We start from the raw sequence: 21481 nt of genomic DNA on the forward strand, positions 1-21481 counted from the left end.
CTAATTTTTTTTTTTTTTTTTTTTTTTGCACTTTTGTAAGGTTGAACCTATGTCCTCTTGTTCATGAAGTTGCAGTTGTCAAACATTCATCTATGTCAATATTGCCGATTGCTGTTATTATTTTGTGCATACTTGATATTGAGTTGTGGTAAAATTATCTATGCTTCATGTTGTGATATAACCAGTGCTTCATGTTGTTATATAACCAGTGGGCCTCATATTTTGGTATAACCAATGTGTTTCATGTTGTGACATTCGCGATGTACTTATGTTATGGAATAAATAACAAAAGCATTTCATGTTGCTAGGTCTACATGTTCCAAATGGACTAATTTACTAAAATAATATTTTAATTTTCCTAAATAGGTGTTATGTTGGGTTGGATTGTCTTCCTTAGAGAATGTGAACACTTGACTATTGTATTGGTAGATTATTTTGATTGAGTTTCTTTGCATTGTTGGCTGGAAACAGGGGCATGAATGACAATTGTATTATACATTTACTTTTAATTTGCCTGCAAATGCAACATACATGCCCCCTGTAACACTCCGCCCCCCCCCTCTCCCCATGCCTTGGTGTTAAAAACAACTTGTTTACCCAGTGTTCCGAAGCTAGGAGTGCGCAAGAGCGTTCACAACACTTTTGAGGAAGGTATGAAGAAGCACGTTGAGGACCCTACTATATCCACCCTGGGATTGGTGGTGAACCAAGTACATCGATAATGTGATTGGCAGTGTACCCAGTATATCCATCCCATGAACGGTAGTGCGTTTACTCCTTCTCTTCTTCTTCTCGAGAATGGGTGCAGTTTGCATGAAGGGTTTACCCTCCCGATGACTGCACCAGGACAAATGTAGGGAGACGCGTTGACGTTAAGGAGGAGAAGCAAGTCAAAAGTGTTAGATGTGACGGGTCGTAGAGAGAGAAGTGGAGACGAAAACAGAGGGGTACGTTAGAGGGAGACTCCCCCGCACTGACTGGGAGCCGGTCGGCCGACCGGACAGCACGCGGGACTTGTGATCCTGTGGTCCTGGGTTCGATCCCAGGCGCCGGCGAGAAACAACGGGCAGAGCTTCTTTCACCCTATGTCCCTGTTACCTAGCAGTAAAATAGGTACCTGGGTGTTAGTCAGCTGTCACGGGCTGCTTCCTGGGGTTGGAAGCCTGGTCGAGGACCGGGCCGCGGGGACACTAAAGCCCCGAAATCATCTCAAGATAACTGTAGGGCGGGGTGCCGAGGTCACGGCGGCAGCTGATCAGACGTGAACTAATACTTCTCCGGGAACTTGTATATCGGAAAGTGCAAGCAGTACGCCTCCCAAATCACCCACGTGTCATCGGGCACCCGGCCACCAGGCAGTGGCCTCGGCTGAGACATCTTATCCAGCACCCTATACACAAACTTCTTCACCCGCAACACCCAGAAAGTGGACGAGCACCACGGGATCGGAAGCACCCGGGCATCCCGATAAGGGCCCAACATCGGACCCCCACAGGGCACGACCCCAGCAGGTGGGACTAGGCTTCCCCCAGACCGGGGCAATGAAGGAGGGGGAACCGCAGGGGATGCAGGCGCGGCATCGACCCCACCACAGGGCACAAGAGCCGAGGCCCCCCGGTGCACATCTTTCCGCAGCATCACGACGAGGTCCCGATCATCAGGGACAACTCTCCACTGCGGAGATCCAACAGCAGGAGACGCAGGAGGGGGGGGGGGGGCAACAGGTAGCAACTTCGGAGCCCCTCATAGCACAATCATCCTCGGCGGGGGGCGCCAGATCACCATACTCTCCCAACCATCTCCCAAGGCACACCACGAAGGGGAGACACTCCGAGCCCGCCGCGAACGCTTCGAGTCAGGCCGCACCACACCACTCCCAGCAGGCCCCGCCGCAGGCACAGCCACCGTCGTCACATCCACACAGGCCACACCCGCACCGTCCGAAGAGTCCACAGAGGCCACATCACCCACACTGCCCGCATCATACAGGGAAACAGCCTCAGAACACCGACGCGTACGCTTCTGTAAAGGGATGGAAAGAGCAGAATTACAGTCACCAACACACACACAGACACGGCAAGCACCTCCTCCCGCCGACGCCCCCCCCCCTCCAAAACAGGACCCGCGACCCCGAGAGCCGGTATCACATCCACAGGCGGGGGCGGGACATGGACATCCACTGGGACATCCACCACACACAGTGCGGGCGACGGCCCCAACAGTCTTACACTCCGGCGCAATAACTACCTCCGGGACCACAGCAGGTAACAGACTGGACGTAGAAGGCATAGTAACCGCCTCAACAGGCAAAGCAGCAGACAAGCAATCAGGCGCCTCAGGCACAGCACCCACTCCATCATCAGAAGCGTCCGAAGTCAACAGGGGTGGAAAGTCCTCCTCACGAAAAACGTGCACCCTGCCAGTTGCTCCCACGTCGCACGCTGCAGCGAGATGACCCACATTACCACACCTGTAACAGGTGCACGGTTGCCCATGATACTGGCAACGGAGCGTGTAACCCAACACGGACACAGAGGACGGAACACTACTCTTCAGAGACATGGTCAGGGCGCGGGAACCGTAAAGCATCCCAGTACAGTGCCCTGCAAGTACCTTGTCCCAACGAACGCTTAGCACAGTACCAAACCGTCCAAACACAGCAGTTAGGAGAGCGTCGTTAAACTCGAAGGGGGCACCACGCACCGACACATACGTCAAGGCGACGCTGTGTCGGTTCACTACCTTAACAAAACCGGTGGCATCAGGGAGAGGGTAAACACGCCCCTCACACCGCCCCAGAAACGCCTGAAATGCAGCCTGATGGCGAAACTTGACCACGGCGCGGTTCCCCTGCAGCAGCTGGATGCCCACCAATTCCGACAACTGCACATGAAGAATATCCACCAGGGCAACACCAACCAACAAGTGGTCTACTGGCACCGTAAAAGCCAGACCAGCCTACGAGGTCCTCTTCAATGGAGGCCGGTAAGACCCCATGCCTAATCAACAGGCGTACCACGCCCACCCAGGGGACAACACCCCCACAGCCGTCACAGACACCCTCCTCATACAGCCACTAGGGTAGAACTGGCGAGCGCCACGAACGACACGTCTAAACCCAACAGCCGCCAACGAGCCACCACTCTGTTTTCGTTTACTCCTTAAGTTGTGGTGGACCCCATGTCAACCCTTTGAATGGTGTGGGAGTCCATACCCATTCTGTGAGTGGTATAGTGACCTCATACTTATTAGTGTTAATGAAAATGCCTACCATTTCCACTACCACTGGAAATAGTAGCCATTTTCCACTGCCCTTTCCAGTGGTACTGTAAATGGCTGTGCTCAGGAACTGAACCTCCAATATTTATTTAGCTAAGCAAGTTACAGCAATGATCAGTGTTATCAACCAGTATTTTACACTAGTATCATAACTATTACTAAAACATTTACAGGATAAAACTCCACTTTATATATTTGTGTATTTTATGTAAAGATTTACACCGTCTTTTGCACTCTCCAAGAGTGCTTTGTCAAGGTCTTAAGTGTGGGGTTAAGGCGAGACTCAAATCTCTAAGTCTAATCCACAAATGTCCATCATGTGATACATAAATTATAGAGAACTTCCTCTATGAGAGAATCGAAACCTGAGCCAGCCAGGTGGCTGGCTAGTGCGTTAACCAATAGGCTACACTCGGATCAATGATCTGAGGGTGGCTTATTATATGGATTTGTATGAGTTGCTTAAAGGTTTATGGGCTACTCATGCCCGTGCCACCTCTGGGTGGCTTAATCTTCATCAATAAAGTTAGAAAAGGGGCGAGGGAAGGGGGATCTATTCTATCCTGTGAGCCTACCCGTTTGTCTACCTTGTGAGTTCAGGGTAGACAAACGGGTAGACTAGGTAGTCTAGCTAGCCCAGGGTGGCCGCTGCAAACTTTTTTCTCCTATTTTCCTCTAAATGCTTCTTAGTGGCGTTGAACGTGTTTGTCCTTGTATCATTATACGCAGCATTATACTTGCTGAACAAAAATAACGTAGCATGATGTGTAGTTCCATTTCACTTGTCTGTGTTAGTATGAAAGCAGGTTTAGGGTAAATGTATGAGGTTCATGTTCAAGTATGTTTATTGAGACAAGAAAGAAATACATCTCAAAGGGATAGAAATGTATGAGGTATGATTGTGTGGTGGCCACGGGTGAAAAGGCACACGTCGAAGGGTTCGGTGTGGGTGGTGGATGGCAGTTGCATTGCTTTATTATTATTATTATTAATTATTAGTATTATTATTGAAAATCATGTTGAGGCAATGAAGTGACTTGAACGGGAAAATAATATTTTAGATTTAGTGTTAACTAACAGGGAAACACAAATTAATGACACCGAAATAGGGAGTGAGCTAGGGAACAGTGATCACAAAGAAATCAGATTTAGCATAGAATGGAATAGACCAGTAGGAGAAAATTCTGTTAAAGTGCCAGATTTTCGAAAAGCTGATTTTAATAGCCTAAGAAATTTTTTGGGTCAAATTGATTGGAAAGTCTTGGGTATGGGGTGGGGGCCGGTCTTGGAGCGAGACATAAACCCAGTGATAGGTGACTTAAATGGGGATTTCGATGTGGATTCAATATATAACTTATTTAAGAATATTCTAAACAAAGCACAGGAACGTAGTATACCATACAAATTGAATAGATCGAATACTAATGATCCAAAGTGGATAACAAAGAATTTGAAGAACCTTATAAGTAAAAAGAGAGCTTGGTACAAAAGGATTAAAAATGGGGAGGTCACTTTAGAACAGGAATTCATACAACTGGTTAGAAATGTTAAAAAAAGAGATAAGGAAAGCAAAAAGAAACTATGAAGTTCGCATAGCGGGGCAAGCAAAGACAAATCCTAAAGGTTTTTTTCAGTTATATCGTACTAAGACTAGGGAAAGGATAGGTCCATTAAAAACTGGGACAGGTCAAATAACAGATAGTGATGAAGAGATGAGTAGTATTTTTAATAAATATTTTGTATCTGTATTTACTAAAGAGGAACTTAACAATATGCCTTCAGCCGAACAAGTCTATGTAGGTGGGGACGAGGACAGGTTGACGAGTTTAGCAGTTAAGAGGGAGGATGTTCTTAAACAAATAGTATAACTCAAACCAAACAAATCCCCAGGGCCGGATGAAGTGTTTCCAGGGTGCTTAAAGAATGCAAAGAGGAGCTTTGCGACCCACTGTCAACCATATTTAATAAATCAATAGTCAGGCAGAGTGCCAGAGTTTTGGAAAGTTGCTAATGTGATACCAGTTTTTAAGAAAGGAGATAGATCACTTGCGTCTAACTATCGACCAATTAGCCTAACGTCTATTGTGGGAAAGTTACTCGAATCTATAATAGCAAATAAAATTCGTCTTCATCTTGAAAAAATAAATTAATAGTTGAGTCGCAACATGGTTTTATAAATGGCCGTTCATGTTTAACAAATTTGTTATCTTTTTATTCTAGCATAGTTGAGGCAGTTGATAGTGGTAAGGATTGTGATGTTGTGTACCTTAACTTTAGCAAAGCTTTTGATACAGTGCCACATGAAAGACTGATTAAAAAGATAAGAGTCTCATGGTATTGGGGGTGCTATATTAAGCTGGATTAGGGCATGGCTATACCAAAAGAAACAGAGTTAGTATAAATGGAATCAAGTCAGAGTGGGAAAATGTTGTAAGTGGAGTGCCTCAAGGCTCTGTCCTGGGACCTCTGTTGTTTATAATATATATAAATGATTTAGATTCAGGTTTGAGTAGCAACATTTGCAAATTTGCCGATGATACGAAAATCGGTAGGGAAATTAATTTGGAGGAGGACTCGCTATCACTTCAAGTTGATCTAGATAGGGTTTTGAAATGGTCAAAGGATTGGCAGATGCAGTTTAATGCTGATAAAAGTAAAGTTCTGAGGCTAGGTAATGATGATAGAGTTACAAGATACGAGCTAGATGGTGTTGAGATTGCGAAAGGGATCTGGGAGTTATGATTAGTAAGAATTTAAAACAAAACGATCAATGCATAAATGTTCGTAATAAGGCAAATCGGACACTTGGATTTATTAATCGCAGCGTTAGTAACAAGACACCTGGTGTGGTTCTCAAGCTATATCTTGCTCTAGTTAGGCCCCATTTAGATTATGCAGTTCAGTTTTGGTCGCCATATTATAGAATGGATATAAATTCACTTGAACGTGTCCAGCGTAGGATGACTAAGTTAATTCCCCAAATTAGAAATCTTTCATATGAAGAAAGATTAACAAAGCTTAAGTTACATTCACTGGAAAGGCGAAGAGTTAGGGGTGACATGACAGAGGTTTACAAGTGGGTGAATGAACATAACAAAGGAGATATTAATAGGGTATTAAAAGTATCAACACAAGACAGAACACGAAACAATGGGTATAAATTGGATAAGTTTAGATTTAGGAAAGACTTGGGTAAATACTGGTTCAGTAACAGGGTTATTGATTTCTGGAACCAATTACCGCGTAACGTGGTGGTGGGGGGGGTCCCTCGATTGTTTCAAGCGTGGGTTGGACAAGTATATGAGTGGGGTTGGGTGGTTATAAATAGGAGCTGCCTCGTATGGGCCAATAGGCCTTCTGCATTTGCCTTTGTTCTTATGTTCTTAACTCGCGTTCTTGTGGTTTCCAGACACCTGCTTTTACCGACTCGGTCACGTTGTTAAATTGTCAAAGTACAATAATTGCCAGTAATCATTTACTGTCATTACCAGTAAATTTTACATTGATATATCGCGTCATTACTATTATTACTATCTACCACAGACGCGGCCACACATTTACAATGCTGACCAGCATATACATAGACATTTCTTCTGTCCTTCATGGACAGGGTTAGAGATCTGTTAAAACATATAGTTCAGTGATTTATTGAACAATCGGCCACAGAAGGTGATTGTAGTGCTTTCAAAATGCTAATCTAACCTTCATATTTAAATAGTGTCCTACTTAAACAGTGTTCGAAGTATGTCTCGTTTAATGTTATTAATGTGTGTTTACAAAGATGAAATGCAATTCTGACCAGCTTACACATTCCTGTATACTTGTATGTATATACACATATATTCTCTCTCTCTCTCTCTCTCTCTCTCTCTCTCTCTCTCTCTCTCTCTCTCTCTCTCTCTCTCTCTCTCTCTCTCTCTCTCTCTCTCTCTCTCTCTCTCTCTCTCTCTCTCTCTCTCTCTCTCTCTCTCTCTCTCTCTCTATATATATATATATATGAATGAAAACTCACACCCCAGAAGTGACTCGAACCCATACTCCCAGAAGCAACGCAACTGGTAACTACAGGGCGCCTTAATCCGCTTGACCATCACGGCCGTAAAAGGAAGTGATAGCCGAGGCTATTTGAGCCACTTCCCCGACGGCAACTCGGATGGTAATCTTGGGCATAGCATTTCACCAAATCACCTCATTCTTTGGGGCACACGTGAGGAACACAAATGCGAACAAGCCTGAATGGTCCCCAGGACTATATGCGAATGAAAACTCACACCCCAGAAGTGACTCGAACCCATACTCCCAGAAGCAACGCAACTGGTAACTACAGGGCGCCTTAATCCGCTTGACCATCACGGCCGTAAAAGGAAGTGATAGCCGAGGCTATTTGAGCCACTTCCCCGACGGCAACTCGGATGGTAATCTTGGGCATAGCATTTCACCAAATCACCTCATTCTTTGGGGCACACGTGAGGAACACAAATGCGAACAAGCCTGAATGGTCCCCAGGACTATATGCGAATGAAAACTCACACCCCAGAAGTGACTCGAACCCATACTCCCAGAAGCAACGCAACTGGTAACTACAGGGCGCCTTAATCCGCTTGACCATCACGGCCGTAAAAGGAAGTGATAGCCGAGGCTATTTGAGCCACTTCCCCGACGGCAACTCGGATGGTAATCTTGGGCATAGCATTTCACCAAATCACCTCATTCTTTGGGGCACACGTGAGGAACACAAATGCGAACAAGCCTGAATGGTCCCCAGGACTATATGCGAATGAAAACTCACACCCCAGAAGTGACTCGAACCCATACTCCCAGAAGCAACGCAACTGGTAACTACAGGGCGCCTTAATCCGCTTGACCATCACGGCCGTAAAAGGAAGTGATAGCCGAGGCTATTTGAGCCACTTCCCCGACGGCAACTCGGATGGTAATCTTGGGCATAGCATTTCACCAAATCGCCTCATTCTTTGGGGCACACGTGAGGAACACAAATGCGAACAAGCCTGAATGGTCCCCAGGACTATATGCGAATGAAAACTCACACCCCAGAAGTGACTCGAACCCATACTCCCAGAAGCAACGCAACTGGTAACTACAGGGCGCCTTAATCCGCTTGACCATCACGGCCGTAAAAGGAAGTGATAGCCGAGGCTATTTGAGCCACTTCCCCGACGGCAACTCGGATGGTAATCTTGGGCATAGCATTTCACCAAATCACCTCATTCTTTGGGGCACACGTGAGGAACACAAATGCGAACAAGCCTGAATGGTCCCCAGGACTATATGCGAATGAAAACTCACACCCCAGAAGTGACTCGAACCCATACTCCCAGAAGCAACGCAACTGGTAACTACAGGGCGCCTTAATCCGCTTGACCATCACGGCCGTAAAAGGAAGTGATAGCCGAGGCTATTTGAGCCACTTCCCCGACGGCAACTCGGATGGTAATCTTGGGCATAGCATTTTCATTCGCATATAGTCCTGGGGACCATTCAGGCTTGTTCGCATTTGTGTTCCTCACGTGTGCCCCAAAGAATGAGGTGATTTGGTGAAATGCTATGCCCAAGATTACCATCCGAGTTGCCGTCGGGGAAGTGGCTCAAATAGCCTCGGCTATCACTTCCTTTTACGGCCGTGATGGTCAAGCGGATTAAGGCGCCCTGTAGTTACCAGTTGCGTTGCTTCTGGGAGTATGGGTTCGAGTCACTTCTGGGGTGTGAGTTTTCATTCGCATATAGTCCTGGGGACCATTCAGGCTTGTTCGCATTTGTGTTCCTCACGTGTGCCCCAAAGAATGAGGTGATTTGGTGAAATGCTATGCCCAAGATTACCATCCGAGTTGCCGTCGGGGAAGTGGCTCAAATAGCCTCGGCTATCACTTCCTTTTACGGCCGTGATGGTCAAGCGGATTAAGGCGCCCTGTAGTTACCAGTTGCGTTGCTTCTGGGAGTATGGGTTCGAGTCACTTCTGGGGTGTGAGTTTTCATTCGCATATAGTCCTGGGGACCATTCAGGCTTGTTCGCATTTGTGTTCCTCACGTGTGCCCCAAAGAATGAGGTGATTTGGTGAAATGCTATGCCCAAGATTACCATCCGAGTTGCCGTCGGGGAAGTGGCTCAAATAGCCTCGGCTATCACTTCCTTTTACGGCCGTGATGGTCAAGCGGATTAAGGCGCCCTGTAGTTACCAGTTGCGTTGCTTCTGGGAGTATGGGTTCGAGTCACTTCTGGGGTGTGAGTTTTCATTCGCATATAGTCCTGGGGACCATTCAGGCTTGTTCGCATTTGTGTTCCTCACGTGTGCCCCAAAGAATGAGGTGATTTGGTGAAATGCTATGCCCAAGATTACCATCCGAGTTGCCGTCGGGGAAGTGGCTCAAATAGCCTCGGCTATCACTTCCTTTTACGGCCGTGATGGTCAAGCGGATTAAGGCGCCCTGTAGTTACCAGTTGCGTTGCTTCTGGGAGTATGGGTTCGAGTCACTTCTGGGGTGTGAGTTTTCATTCGCATATAGTCCTGGGGACCATTCAGGCTTGTTCGCATATATATATATATATATATATATATATATATATATATATATATATATATATATATATATATATATATATATATATATATATATATATATATATATAATATAATATATATATATATAATATAATATATATATATATATATATAATATAATATATATATATATATAATATATATATATATATATATATAATATAATATATATATATATATAATATATATATCTATATAAACTTGGCTACAAATTCAATTCCTTCATAGGGGGAAGTGTTCTGTTATTAAATAAAACTTGCATGTTCTTGCAAGTGTGTGGTATAATATTGGCACGTGTTTTTGCTGGTAAATATGATTGATAGAAAACGTGTTTAGTCTATAACCATCGTCTAATGTCTTGAAGAGCTGTAAATGTGGAATAGCCGCCCGACTAGCAGCTCTTAAAGTTCTGATGGTGGTCTAATTAGCGCACTGGCCAGCCACTTGGCTAGGCAAATTCAGGAATTGGAAGCAATTATGGAATTCAATTCCTTCATAAGGGAAGTATAATTAATGTGTATATATATAATATATGTAATATATATGTATAATTATATTATTGTTATATATAATCTCATACTTTAACAAGGTAAGACAGCTGTTAGTGTTAGCGACGACCTATAAGAGTGAGCTAGTTAGTGTTTAAAAAACACTTCACCAATTTATTTGCAAGCGTCTCGTTTTCTGTAGATTAAGCAGCAAGATTGATTTACTTTATCTTATCATTGAATATTTTCCAATCAGAGAAAAACTGGTGCAGATTCAATACAGATGACGCTAGTAATATAAACAAAACCATATTTGTAGTGTTTTCCTTTATGCTATTTTCTTAAGTGTCCTTCTGTTGACAGATGGTGTCACACAATATAGTTGTGACCGCTGCCACAGCGGCACTCGGCCTCCTGATTGGTGGTCTGATTGGTTACTTTGGCATTGACGCCTTCACGGGCGGCAACAAGATGATCAGGTTAGTACGGGTCACTCTGATTGCGTAGAGAGCATTCACTATTTGGTATAGGTTTTCTAGGAAGAATTCCGCTTATCTCTGGGTCATTTTAAAGCCACCGGAAGTTAGTTTCCCTTCATCCGAGACCACTTGGGATAAGTCAGGAGTCAGTGTTAATGGAAACCAAGTCTTCTTCATGATAGTAGGTGCAGATTGCTGAAGGGTTCGTCTGATCGATGACTGCACCAGTACAGATGATGGGAGACACGCGTATGTTGAGAATGAAAAGTTTCAAAGGTGCTGGTCGAGATGAGCTGTAGATAGAGCGGCGACGAAATCAGAGGTGGACGTTAGAGGGAGACTTGCCGCTCTGTAGGACGGTATGTTGTAATGATGACATCTCCATATATTTTTCCGGGAACTCCCGCGTCGGAAAGCGTAAGCAGTACGCTTCCCAAATCATGTCATCAGGTATCTGGCCACCAGGCGGCACCCACAGCCGAGGCATCCAATCTGGCACCCCATAAATATACTCCCTCACCCACGGCATCCAGATAGTGGAAGAGCACCATGGGATCGGAAGCACCCGGGCATTACGAGAAAGTTCAAACACCTGACCCTCATGGTTCACGTCCCTGGCAGCCGTAACAAGGCTCCCCCCAGACTGGGGCAACAAAGGCGGGGAAACCACAGGCACGGCATTGTCCCCACCACCAGGCACAGGAGCTGAGGCCTCCCGGTGCACATCTTTCCTCAGCACCATGACGAGGTCTCCATCAGGGGGCAACCCACCACTGCGGGGATCCAAAAGCAGGAGATGCTGGGGGCACAGGAAGTAACTCTGAGCCCTTTACAGCCCCGTCACCTACGGCAGGCGACGCAGGAGCACCATACTTCCCCACCTCCTCCCAAGGCACACCACAAAGGGGGGAGACACTCCGAACCTGCCTCGATCGCTTCGAGAGAGGCCGCCAGTCGTCCGAGCTATCATTCCCATCGTCCTGCACCACAACAGAACCTTCCGGCAGGCACGCTTGTAAAGCACGACCCCTGAGAACTGCAGCTTCCATAACCCGGAACACAGGACCACACACACATAGGAGATAGCCCCTCACTGACAGCCAGAGTGACAGGAGACACCGTATCCAAGGACGTAGCAGGCAGGGGCGGTGGAGATGGGGTGGGCAGAGGCGGGTGGGGCACTGACTGCCGAGGTGGGGAAGCCAGCAGCAGGGCCGCACCAACACCCACTCAACCACCCACATCCGCACCCAGGCGAGCCTCAGGATCCGACACCAAGGCAGCAGACGGCAGGGAATCGACACACATCCCAACACCTGGAGACGGTTCCAGACTGGACAACAGGCGAAAATCCTCCTTAGGTTAACAGGGGTGACCCGGTATGCCTTACTCCACAACCTGGTGGCCCGGGAGGCCGCACCTGAAACACGTCCCGAGCTGGCTCACATGAAACACACGCGTATAAATTGAGAGAGAACAAGCAAATAATATACAGTTTCTTAGGTAACACTTAAGAGTAAAGAGTGTAGCTGATTTAGATTCTATATATTTAGTAGTAAATATAGCAATGTTCATGGCTAACGGGTGATTTATGTACCATTGTGTCAGCATGATGGACGAAATGGTAGCGAAGTGCGTGACTGACCAGGAGGTGGACCAGAGACTGGCTGTGAAGTTCCTGGACAACGTCAAGTGAGTATACTTTATATACTTGTTGTCGGGCAGTGCTAAGTGTCTTGCTCACTATTACACACAACCAAGGTGTATAGACGTTTAATACATTCCTGAGCATATGTTACACAGCTTCTTAGGTAATACATTAGGATTAGTGGGAAATAATTGCAATATACCTCACTAATGGTCCCTACTTTTAGGATAATCTTCTTGTTTGAAAAGCTGTTCACTTGAGACAGTGATAGGCAAGTCCCAGCTGTGTCTGGGTACGAGTGACAGGATGAACAACCCAGCGGGTTTTCTTTCTTTTTGGGGGGTGTTGTACACGCTTCTAAGGCGGTGTGTCCACTCACAGGATGAGTGGCGCTGCTCAATACTGTCACTATGGCGGTGTCTCCACTCACAGGATGAGTGCCGCTGCCCAATACTCTCACTATGGCGGTGTGTCCTCTCACAGGATGAGTGGCGCTGCTCAATACTGTCACTATGGCGGTGTCTCCACTCACAGGATGAGTGCCGCTGCCCAATACTCTCACTATGGCGGTGTGTCCTCTCACAGGATGAGTGGCGCTGCTCAATACTGTCACTATGGCGGTGTCTCCACTCACAGGATGAGTGCTGCTGCCCAATACTCTCACTATGGCGGTGTGTCCTCTCACAGGATGAGTGCCGCTGCCCAATACTCTCACTAAGGCGGTGTGTCCTCTCACAGGATGAGTGACGCTGCCCAATACTGTCACTATGGCGGTGTGTCCACTCACAGGATGAGTGGGGCTGCCAAATAAACTCGCCTCTCGTGGTAAAATTAAACTAAAAATTAAATTAATGGTCCCTCTGTATTCCACTGTCTCAGGATGATGGACAAACTGGTGGGAGACAAGTGGGACTCTGAACCTCAGTTGAACCACAGAATAATACAACTGGTCAACACAACCAACCTCAGGGACAACCTCAAGTGAGTATACTCTTATACACATCAGTATTTCTTAACTACTTTAATGTAACAAATAAGAAATTATTTCTAATATCTCAGACTCATTTGGGTTCTCAGTTTCCACTTTTGTCCCCTTTGGCGAGTACCACCCGTGTTAAATAATATTTCTTTATCAAACCTATTAATTACCCTCAGAATTTTGTATGTGGTAATCATGGTCTATTTTAATGCTTGTGTGTTGCAGGGAGCTGACCAAGAGGCCCCACCTGGCCGGCACTGAGAGGGACGAACAGCTCGCTATCATGATACGAGATCGCTTCCTGAAGTTGGGCTTCGACACTGCTGATCTTGTTCCTTATGATGTCCTTTTCTCTCGCCCCAACCACACCAAACCCAACCTGGTGAGTACTCCTCTGGCCCCAACCCCAACCTGGTGAGTACTCCTCTGGTCCCAACCACACCAACCCCAACATGGTGAGTACTCCTCTCGCCCCAACCACACCAACCCCAACCTGGTGAGTACTCTTCTGGCCCCAACCCCAACCTGGTGAGTACTCCTCTGGACCCAACCACACCAACCTGGTGAGTACTCCTCTGGACCAAACCACACCAACCTGGTGAGTACTCCTCTGGACCCAACCTGGTGAGTACTCCTCTCGCCCCAACCACACCAACCCCAACCTGGTGGCTGACGGTCACAAACATAATCCACCCCACCCCCCACCCCCACCCCACAGACTTTCTACAAAGGCCCGGTTCCGCTGGCGAACCGGAACACGTGTGCGCGGACGAGGAAGCAAAATAAAGAACCAAGGCCCCTGCACCAGACCCCTTCCCCCCCCCCCCCCCCCACGACAGGAGCACCGGCTACCAACACCGCTTCGCCACGAACCAGGAGCACACCAGCCCCCTGCACACCATCATTATCCACAGAACAACAACTCCTGGGTTGTTGTTCTTACAACCTTACCTATAGGGTTGCTCCCTATAGTCCCGCACATTGGCCCCAGCCACAGCACGAGGTGAGGGAGACAAGCGCCTAGAACGCTTGGAGACCAGGCGTAGGTCGTCGGAACTATCACACCCTCCAGGAGGCACTGCAGCAGAACCCCTGGGTGGCCGTGCAACATTATGCATTGCACGATCATGCAACACCGCACCCTAAACGAACAGGGGAAAAGGACAGCACACCACTGGAGACAGCTCAGCGTGCACATCGATGAGGACACGTTCCGAAGACGCACCTTCCGTATACTGGGCAGGCCGGGGCAGAGGAGGCGGGGAAACCAGCAGTGGGGGGAGAACTGCACAGCCCTCGGGCGTGACATCCACAGCGCTGGGCGTTTCCAGCAGTTCATTGGAAGAGTGAGGGATAACACCCACGCCAACATCACACGAAGACGGGTCCAGGACCTCCAGCAGGGGGAAAGTCCTCCTCCCGGAACAGGTTAATGGGGCGTACGCTGCCAGCACCACTCACAGCCAGGTGACCCAAAAAACCACACCGGAAGCAAGTCCGGGACTGGCTCGCATAGAACACCTACACTGTGAAAGCCAGAATCTGGAGTGACGTCGGGATGGAGTCCTTCAGGTGCATTGCCATGGTGCGGGTCCCATTCGGAACACCCTTCCACCTCCTGGAGGAGACAGCATTCACCCGGACACTCAAGACCCGCCTATACCAGTAAAGTGACGTCGGAGAATGGAGTCTGGGAACTTAAACGGAGCACCATGAACCGCCACTTAAGTAGTCTCACTGCACATTTCCGCCACTTCCACCGAACCACCATCCTCAGGCAGCGTGGAAGGACATTCCGTCATAGCAGCCCACAAAGACATGATAAACGGCAGTGGAGGCGAATTTCACTACAGCTCTATGCCCGGACACAAGATGAACGCCGCAAACCGTCGCCACATCCACCTCCAACATATCAATCGGGACCACCTTAACTGCAAGGTGGGATGCCGGGCCGGTAAATTCTAGGCCAATATCCCTCCGCTTCACAGGGGGTAAGGGCGTCGCCATTCCCCCAGTCGACACAGCTCCAATCTCGCAGACACTGGCCGGCAAACCAAGAGCTCACAGCAACACGACTACCGGTTACTAGGTGAGGAGTTAGTTATAAGTGGTGGTGGTGGAGAGCGACCACATGTGCTGTGGGTGTACCACTCCACACTCGTATTTACGGCCCCACGTTGGGCGCCATGATGTTAGTTTGAACTTTAGATAAGTGGAATAAATGAAATTGGTATAAGAAATTGAGCTCGGAAATTTAGATAAATGTTTCAGTAATTTGATCTGATTCATAGTTCAACACCCCTCTGAGTATCTTAGGGAGCTATAATCACTGGGAATTAAGTTTAGTTTGTGTGGTTCTGGTCCTGTTGAAAGTCTCGAGCACCATCATGTGTTTACTCTGTATGTAAACAATGGGTTCTAGTCCCGTTCGGTTACCCGCCAGGGCGACGGCTACCTCCCTCCCAGTGAGGGTGGCCAACAATGAATATCGATTATTTTTATTGTCTAGACAGATTATTGAGATAAAGTGGGATTGTATGTTAAATGTATATAGGTAATGATTATAGGTAGTACTTATAGTAGAAATTGATCCTTTATTTATAAGTTGAAAATACATCACTGGAAGCCCAAATCATGTTCCAATGGTATTTCAGTTAAGACAGCTTTTTGTTGAACCTTCTAGATCCTTGAAGATACATGAGCAAAGGCATCCATAGGCCTAATGGCGGACGTCACCATTGTGGTGTTATGAAGGATTCAGATGTTTGATTTTGATATAGGATTCAGTAGATGTATGATTCTGATGTAGGAGTCAGATGTATGATTTAGAAATAATCCATTTCTTAAATTATTATACTGGTATGGTGGTAATTTTCCACAAATGTCTGGGGAGGACGGCCGCTGCTTTAAACAGCCTAGTATGAAGACGGGTCGTATTTGAAATAAAGAACTATATAGTCATGCTATATCCATATTACTTTTAATTTTCAATTGCATTTCTGTTTTGCAATTAATTCTTTTGTGCATTTCACTTTAAATATCACTATTTTTATTGTTTTTTCAACCATAGATCTATTATTTGAAAATACTTAGCACTAAATTATACTTAGATATTATACATTTATAAACCTGTAATACATGCCAAGGTGTGCTGTTACAGATCACCCTTATTGACGGTGCTGGCAAAGTTGTCTTCACAAGCTCTTACAAAGAGACCCCGATACATGAAGACGATGACGACCCGGAGTTCGTCCACGCCTTCAATGCCTTCACACCTGCAGGTGGGTGCTGGGGCAGGTGGTGAGTGGGTGCTGGGGCAGGTGGTGAGTGGGTGCTGGGGCAGGTGGTGAGTGGGTGCTGGGGCAAGTTGGTACGGGCAGGTGGTTGTGTTTATATACAGAATGAGAACATTATGCTATAAATTTTCACCAAGTATAAATTGTAATATAAAAGCAGTCTTGCACAATAAGAGTAGAGTGGTTGAGAGAGAGAAGTGTTAAGATATGGTGGTGAGCCTCCGGCCTCTCCCCCAGGGGACGTGGAGTCTGAGGCCGGGCGAGGCGTCGTGTACGCTAACTACGCCAGGGTTGAGGACTTCGACACGCTGGAGAAGCTCAACGTCAACGTCTCTGGCTGTATCGTCATCGCTCGCTATGGCAAGATCTTCAGAGGCAACAAGGTCAATGCTGAAATCATACTATCTGGTATTTTCGGTACTTTGTAACCCTCTTAAAAATGTTGAAATTTCAATAATTTATTGCTTTTAGCAGCTCTCAAGGCGGTTATATGCTTGTGCAATAAATAATATTCCTAGGGCTGGTTGATTAGTGTTGGACTTAGTGTTTCAACCTCTGGAAGGTTATTGAGGTACTTGTCAATCAGGTAGTCATGTGCACCATTGTCAACCAAGAAGTCCTGTGTACACCCGAATCGTCTGAAATCTATCCTAATACACCCAGTGCCCAACCACTTGAGCTGGACGGTAGAGCGACGGTCTCACTTCATTCAGGTCTGCATTCAATCCCCGACCGTCCAAGTGGTTGGGCACCATTCCTTTCCGTCTCGTCTCAAATTCTTATCTTGACCCCTTCCAAGTGCTATACAGTCGTAAGGCCTTGGTGCTTTCCCCTGATAATTTCCTCCCCCTCAGGTGTTGCACGCCCAGGAGCGAGGAGCCAAGGGCTTGATCCTATTCTCGGACCCCGAGGATGTGGCCCGGGAGGGAGTGGAACCCGAGAAGGTGTACCCAAATACCTGGTGGCTTCCTGGCACCGGCATGCAAAGAGGCAGCACAAACTTGGGTATGGGTGACCTTCTCACGCCTGGCTGGCCTTCTACAGGTACGTACCTGGAGGCCTCTTTGTCTCCCTGTCTCTCTCTTGTCACTCCATGTCTCTTGTCTCACCGTCTTCGCCTCTTACTCACTCTCTTAATGTACTCTATATTACACATAGAACCTCACTTGATTAATTTCATCATTTGTGTTAGTTTCGTGGTATATCATTAATGATTGTCGCCATCAACAATCGGAATTTATCAGTTATTAATAATTATCATCGTCAATCATACATTTTTTAAATTCAAGTAATCAGTAATCACGAACTTCAAAAATAATCATAATTAACATTATATTTATCATTAATAATGACATCATTTGTCACTGTTAATCCCTCACTAATCATCATCATCAATAGCGATTATGAACAATATCATCACAGGTCATCAGTTACTGCTTGTTGTTCAACACTCATCTTGCCCACAGCTCACGCCTACAGACTTAAGATAGAGGACGCCAAGTTGCCGAAGATCCCCTGCCAGCCCATAGGCTACAACGACGCCAGAGTTCTTCTGGAGTAAGACTGGTGTTGCTGTTGTACGGTTAGGGGTAGCTACAGCAACGGAATGTTTGCAACCCGAGACTGGTGTTGTTGCTAAAGGGGTGTGGAGAAATTTCCGGGATTGATATACGAGGAGAACTACTTAGGACTTGTACTGTACTAAATCAAAAATTTCTATATGCAAAATTAATACAATTAAAGTCCCTAGCTAGGGTTGTAAATCTTGTCCTAATGACAGACTGTGGGCTGTAAGGGGAAGGTCGGCTGTAAGGGTGGGGTCCCTAAGGGTGAATAGAGAAGTTGATTGAAGATCTACAATCCACCAGCAGACAATTCAACACATCAGCTTATATTGTTCTTACTCGGATAAGAATAAATCAACTCGGTTTAGGAACTGAACACTGGTTCTGTTTAAATCGAGGATCTAAATAATACACAGTCCAGCCTAGCTCTATAGTTACAACATCCAATATTCACATACTAATAACACAACAATTTGTATTATAGAGGTATGATATATGTAAATGTGCTGCAATCAAATGACCTTAAATGTGGTCCGAGTACTGTTATCTAAGAATTTATATTCAATATGATAAACTTAATGATAAATTAAAGATAACCAAGTAAGCAATTGTTAACTTAATGTACATTATCAATTATATATACAGATATATTCAATTTATATGAAGTTCTGTCATTGACTAACTTTCATTGAATGAGTGTCCAGATAGTATTGAAAACATTCAGTGAATGAATGCCCTGAAAATATTGAAAAGATTCAGTTGCTGAAAAATTAATCAAAACTTGCTGAAATCTGGGGTGTTGCCCTGCACTGTAACGACATACAGATTTATTGGATATATTAAGGTTATACAAGCATGCAATTGACCAATCAACACACTACAATAACACTCTATATACTTATTGAATGTTATCCAGTCTGAGTGCCGGTGCCGTCTAACTAATCGCCAGACTTGATAACCTCGCTTGTAGAGTTTAGGCACTATATTTAATGTCACAGTTTTACTGTTTAATATTCTGGTAGCTTTGCTAGTTAATTATAACCTTAGTTGCGTTTGCAGTAGGATAAGATTATGATGATTGTGGTGGTGGAAGCGGCGTCACTTAGTGTGCCACTCTGCACTTTTATTTAGATAAAAGTACTAGAATTTTTTCCTTAGATATAGTTCAGGTACTTCCCCAGTTCCAGAGTAATCGCTGGTGATAAGTTAATGTGGTGTCCTTTACTGAAAAAGTTTGCAAAGCACCGTCACATGTTTGCACTCTTTGTAAACAAAACAATCTGCCCCAGGGCACTGTTTAGGTTGCTTGATCTCCTGAGCGGGCTCCGCCTTCAGTCTACATTCATTATTTTTACTGTCTAGACATATGATTGAGATAAGATGTGATTATAATATAATTAGATTTAGGATTTATAGGTTATTTGTAATACTTGATAGTACTATTTATTCTTATTAAGGATTTAATTTAATCTTTACCGGAAATCGATTGAGGTTCCAATAATTTTTTAATAAAGATATTCTTTTAGAAGCTTCTAGATCCTTGAAAAAATCATGCACAAAGTCACGTAGGAACCATGGGCCTTATGGTGTATGTGATCATAGTGGCATTGTCATGTATCTTCAGATAATTTCGGGGCTTGGTGTCCCTGCGGCCCGGTCCTTGACCTGGCATCCTTTTTGTTACACACCGTCAGGAAGCAGCCCGTAGAAGCTGTCTAAGTCCCAGGTACCTATTTACTGCTAGGCAAACAGGAGCATCAGGGTGAAAGAAACTTTGCCCGTTTGTTTCCGCCTCCGCTGGGGATCGAACCCAGAACCTCAAGACTATGAAGCTGAAGCGCAGTCCACACAGCTGTCAGGCCCCTGTAGGATCCAGATGTAGGATATAATGAATCTAAAGTGATTCTGATATGATTGAGAAATAATACATTTCTTAGATAATAATGCAGGAGTGGGTAAAATTTCCCACATAGGGGTAGCAACAGGACGATTGCATCCCGGGACTGGTGTTCGGTGAAGCAAATGGGTAGCTTTATTTTTCCTGTCAATCCTTAACTACTGGATCTTATTACATTTCAATAAGTACTTGATATGTTTAAGTCTTATCTCTAGGGGTGCTGAAGCAACCCGTCCTGCTAATAGAACGTCGCATTTTGACATATACATTACCCAAGGTCAAAAACTCATAACCGCTACCAGAAAACGGTAGCGGTTCGTGAAATTGACATACTGTCCCGTTTTTCTGTCGAGTCCTCTGGTAGGTTAGGATAAGGGAACTTTAGTACGACAGTTTCTTGACGTTGGGAAACGTAAGAGGATGGGCTGCGTGGTGTCAAGAAAAATATATCAAATAACACTCTCCTGCAGGAAAATGGGCGGCACCCCGACCCCCGGGGCGTGGAAGGGCGGCCTGATGGGCGTGGCGTACAACCTGGGGCCGGAGTTCCTGGACCAGTACCGTTCCTACCGCCTCAGACTCAACACCCACAATACCCTGCAGGTTCACCGCTCCTACAACGTTATCGCCACCATCAGGGGAGACGTGGAGCCTGGTGAGTTGAGTCTGTCTCCAATTGCAAACTTTACTTCAGTTTACTGGAGTTGTTTCATTTAATAACTACTGAGCTTAGTAGTAAGTTTGGGTGGTAGTGACGAGTAATGTAATATTGACAGACCGCTATGTGCTGATGGGCAACCACCGTGACGCCTGGGGATATGGGGCCGCTGACCCCTCCAGCGGCACCGCTCAAATGCTTGAGATAGCCAGAGTCCTCGGCCAGCTCATCACAGAAGGTTAGTAAGTAGCCATCTTGCATGCTGAAGTATTTTAACTCTTAACAAATTTAGTAACGATACTTTATATATTAGTTGTGTAACGTACGATTATGTTACGTTGTTGAGTAGATTAGATACAGTGTTTAGTGTTTTTTTTTATTAGTAGTCTTGGATACAGCAGTGTCGTGGACGTTGAGATGGAGCTTAGAGCAGAGCAGAGCCGAGTGTGGCTGGAGTCGCGCAGCTCTGTGGGAGAGTGATGTAGCTCGATGCGGTCCTAGTCAGCTGTCTGTTCTGTGTCGAAGCTGTAGCGTCTTGGGGTCAATTAGAACTGCATACACAGTGCTACATTCTTGACTGATAAAATTGTACTGTTGGCTATTCCCAATTCGCA

General features: G+C 45.9%; 1 protein-coding gene across 3 annotated transcripts in view; it reads left to right on the forward strand.

The window, feature by feature from the left end:
- The window catches only part of LOC138354977 (N-acetylated-alpha-linked acidic dipeptidase 2-like), a 49593-nt gene that overhangs the window by 11010 nt on the left and 17102 nt on the right, over positions 1-21481 (forward strand). For all 3 annotated transcript variants that reach the window (XM_069309672.1, XM_069309671.1, XM_069309673.1), the window contains exons 3-12: positions 10709-10824; positions 12433-12516; positions 13352-13453; positions 13677-13833; positions 16612-16732; positions 16985-17130; positions 17602-17791; positions 18214-18304; positions 20680-20864; positions 20986-21105. In XM_069309672.1, the coding sequence (XP_069165773.1) occupies positions 10709-10824; positions 12433-12516; positions 13352-13453; positions 13677-13833; positions 16612-16732; positions 16985-17130; positions 17602-17791; positions 18214-18304; positions 20680-20864; positions 20986-21105 (1312 nt within the window). The remainder of the gene's footprint in view (positions 1-10708; positions 10825-12432; positions 12517-13351; positions 13454-13676; positions 13834-16611; positions 16733-16984; positions 17131-17601; positions 17792-18213; positions 18305-20679; positions 20865-20985; positions 21106-21481) is intronic.

The sequence above is a fragment of the Procambarus clarkii genome, chromosome 65 (assembly GCF_040958095.1).
Source record: "Procambarus clarkii isolate CNS0578487 chromosome 65, FALCON_Pclarkii_2.0, whole genome shotgun sequence".
NCBI classification, from domain to species: domain Eukaryota; kingdom Metazoa; phylum Arthropoda; class Malacostraca; order Decapoda; family Cambaridae; genus Procambarus; species Procambarus clarkii.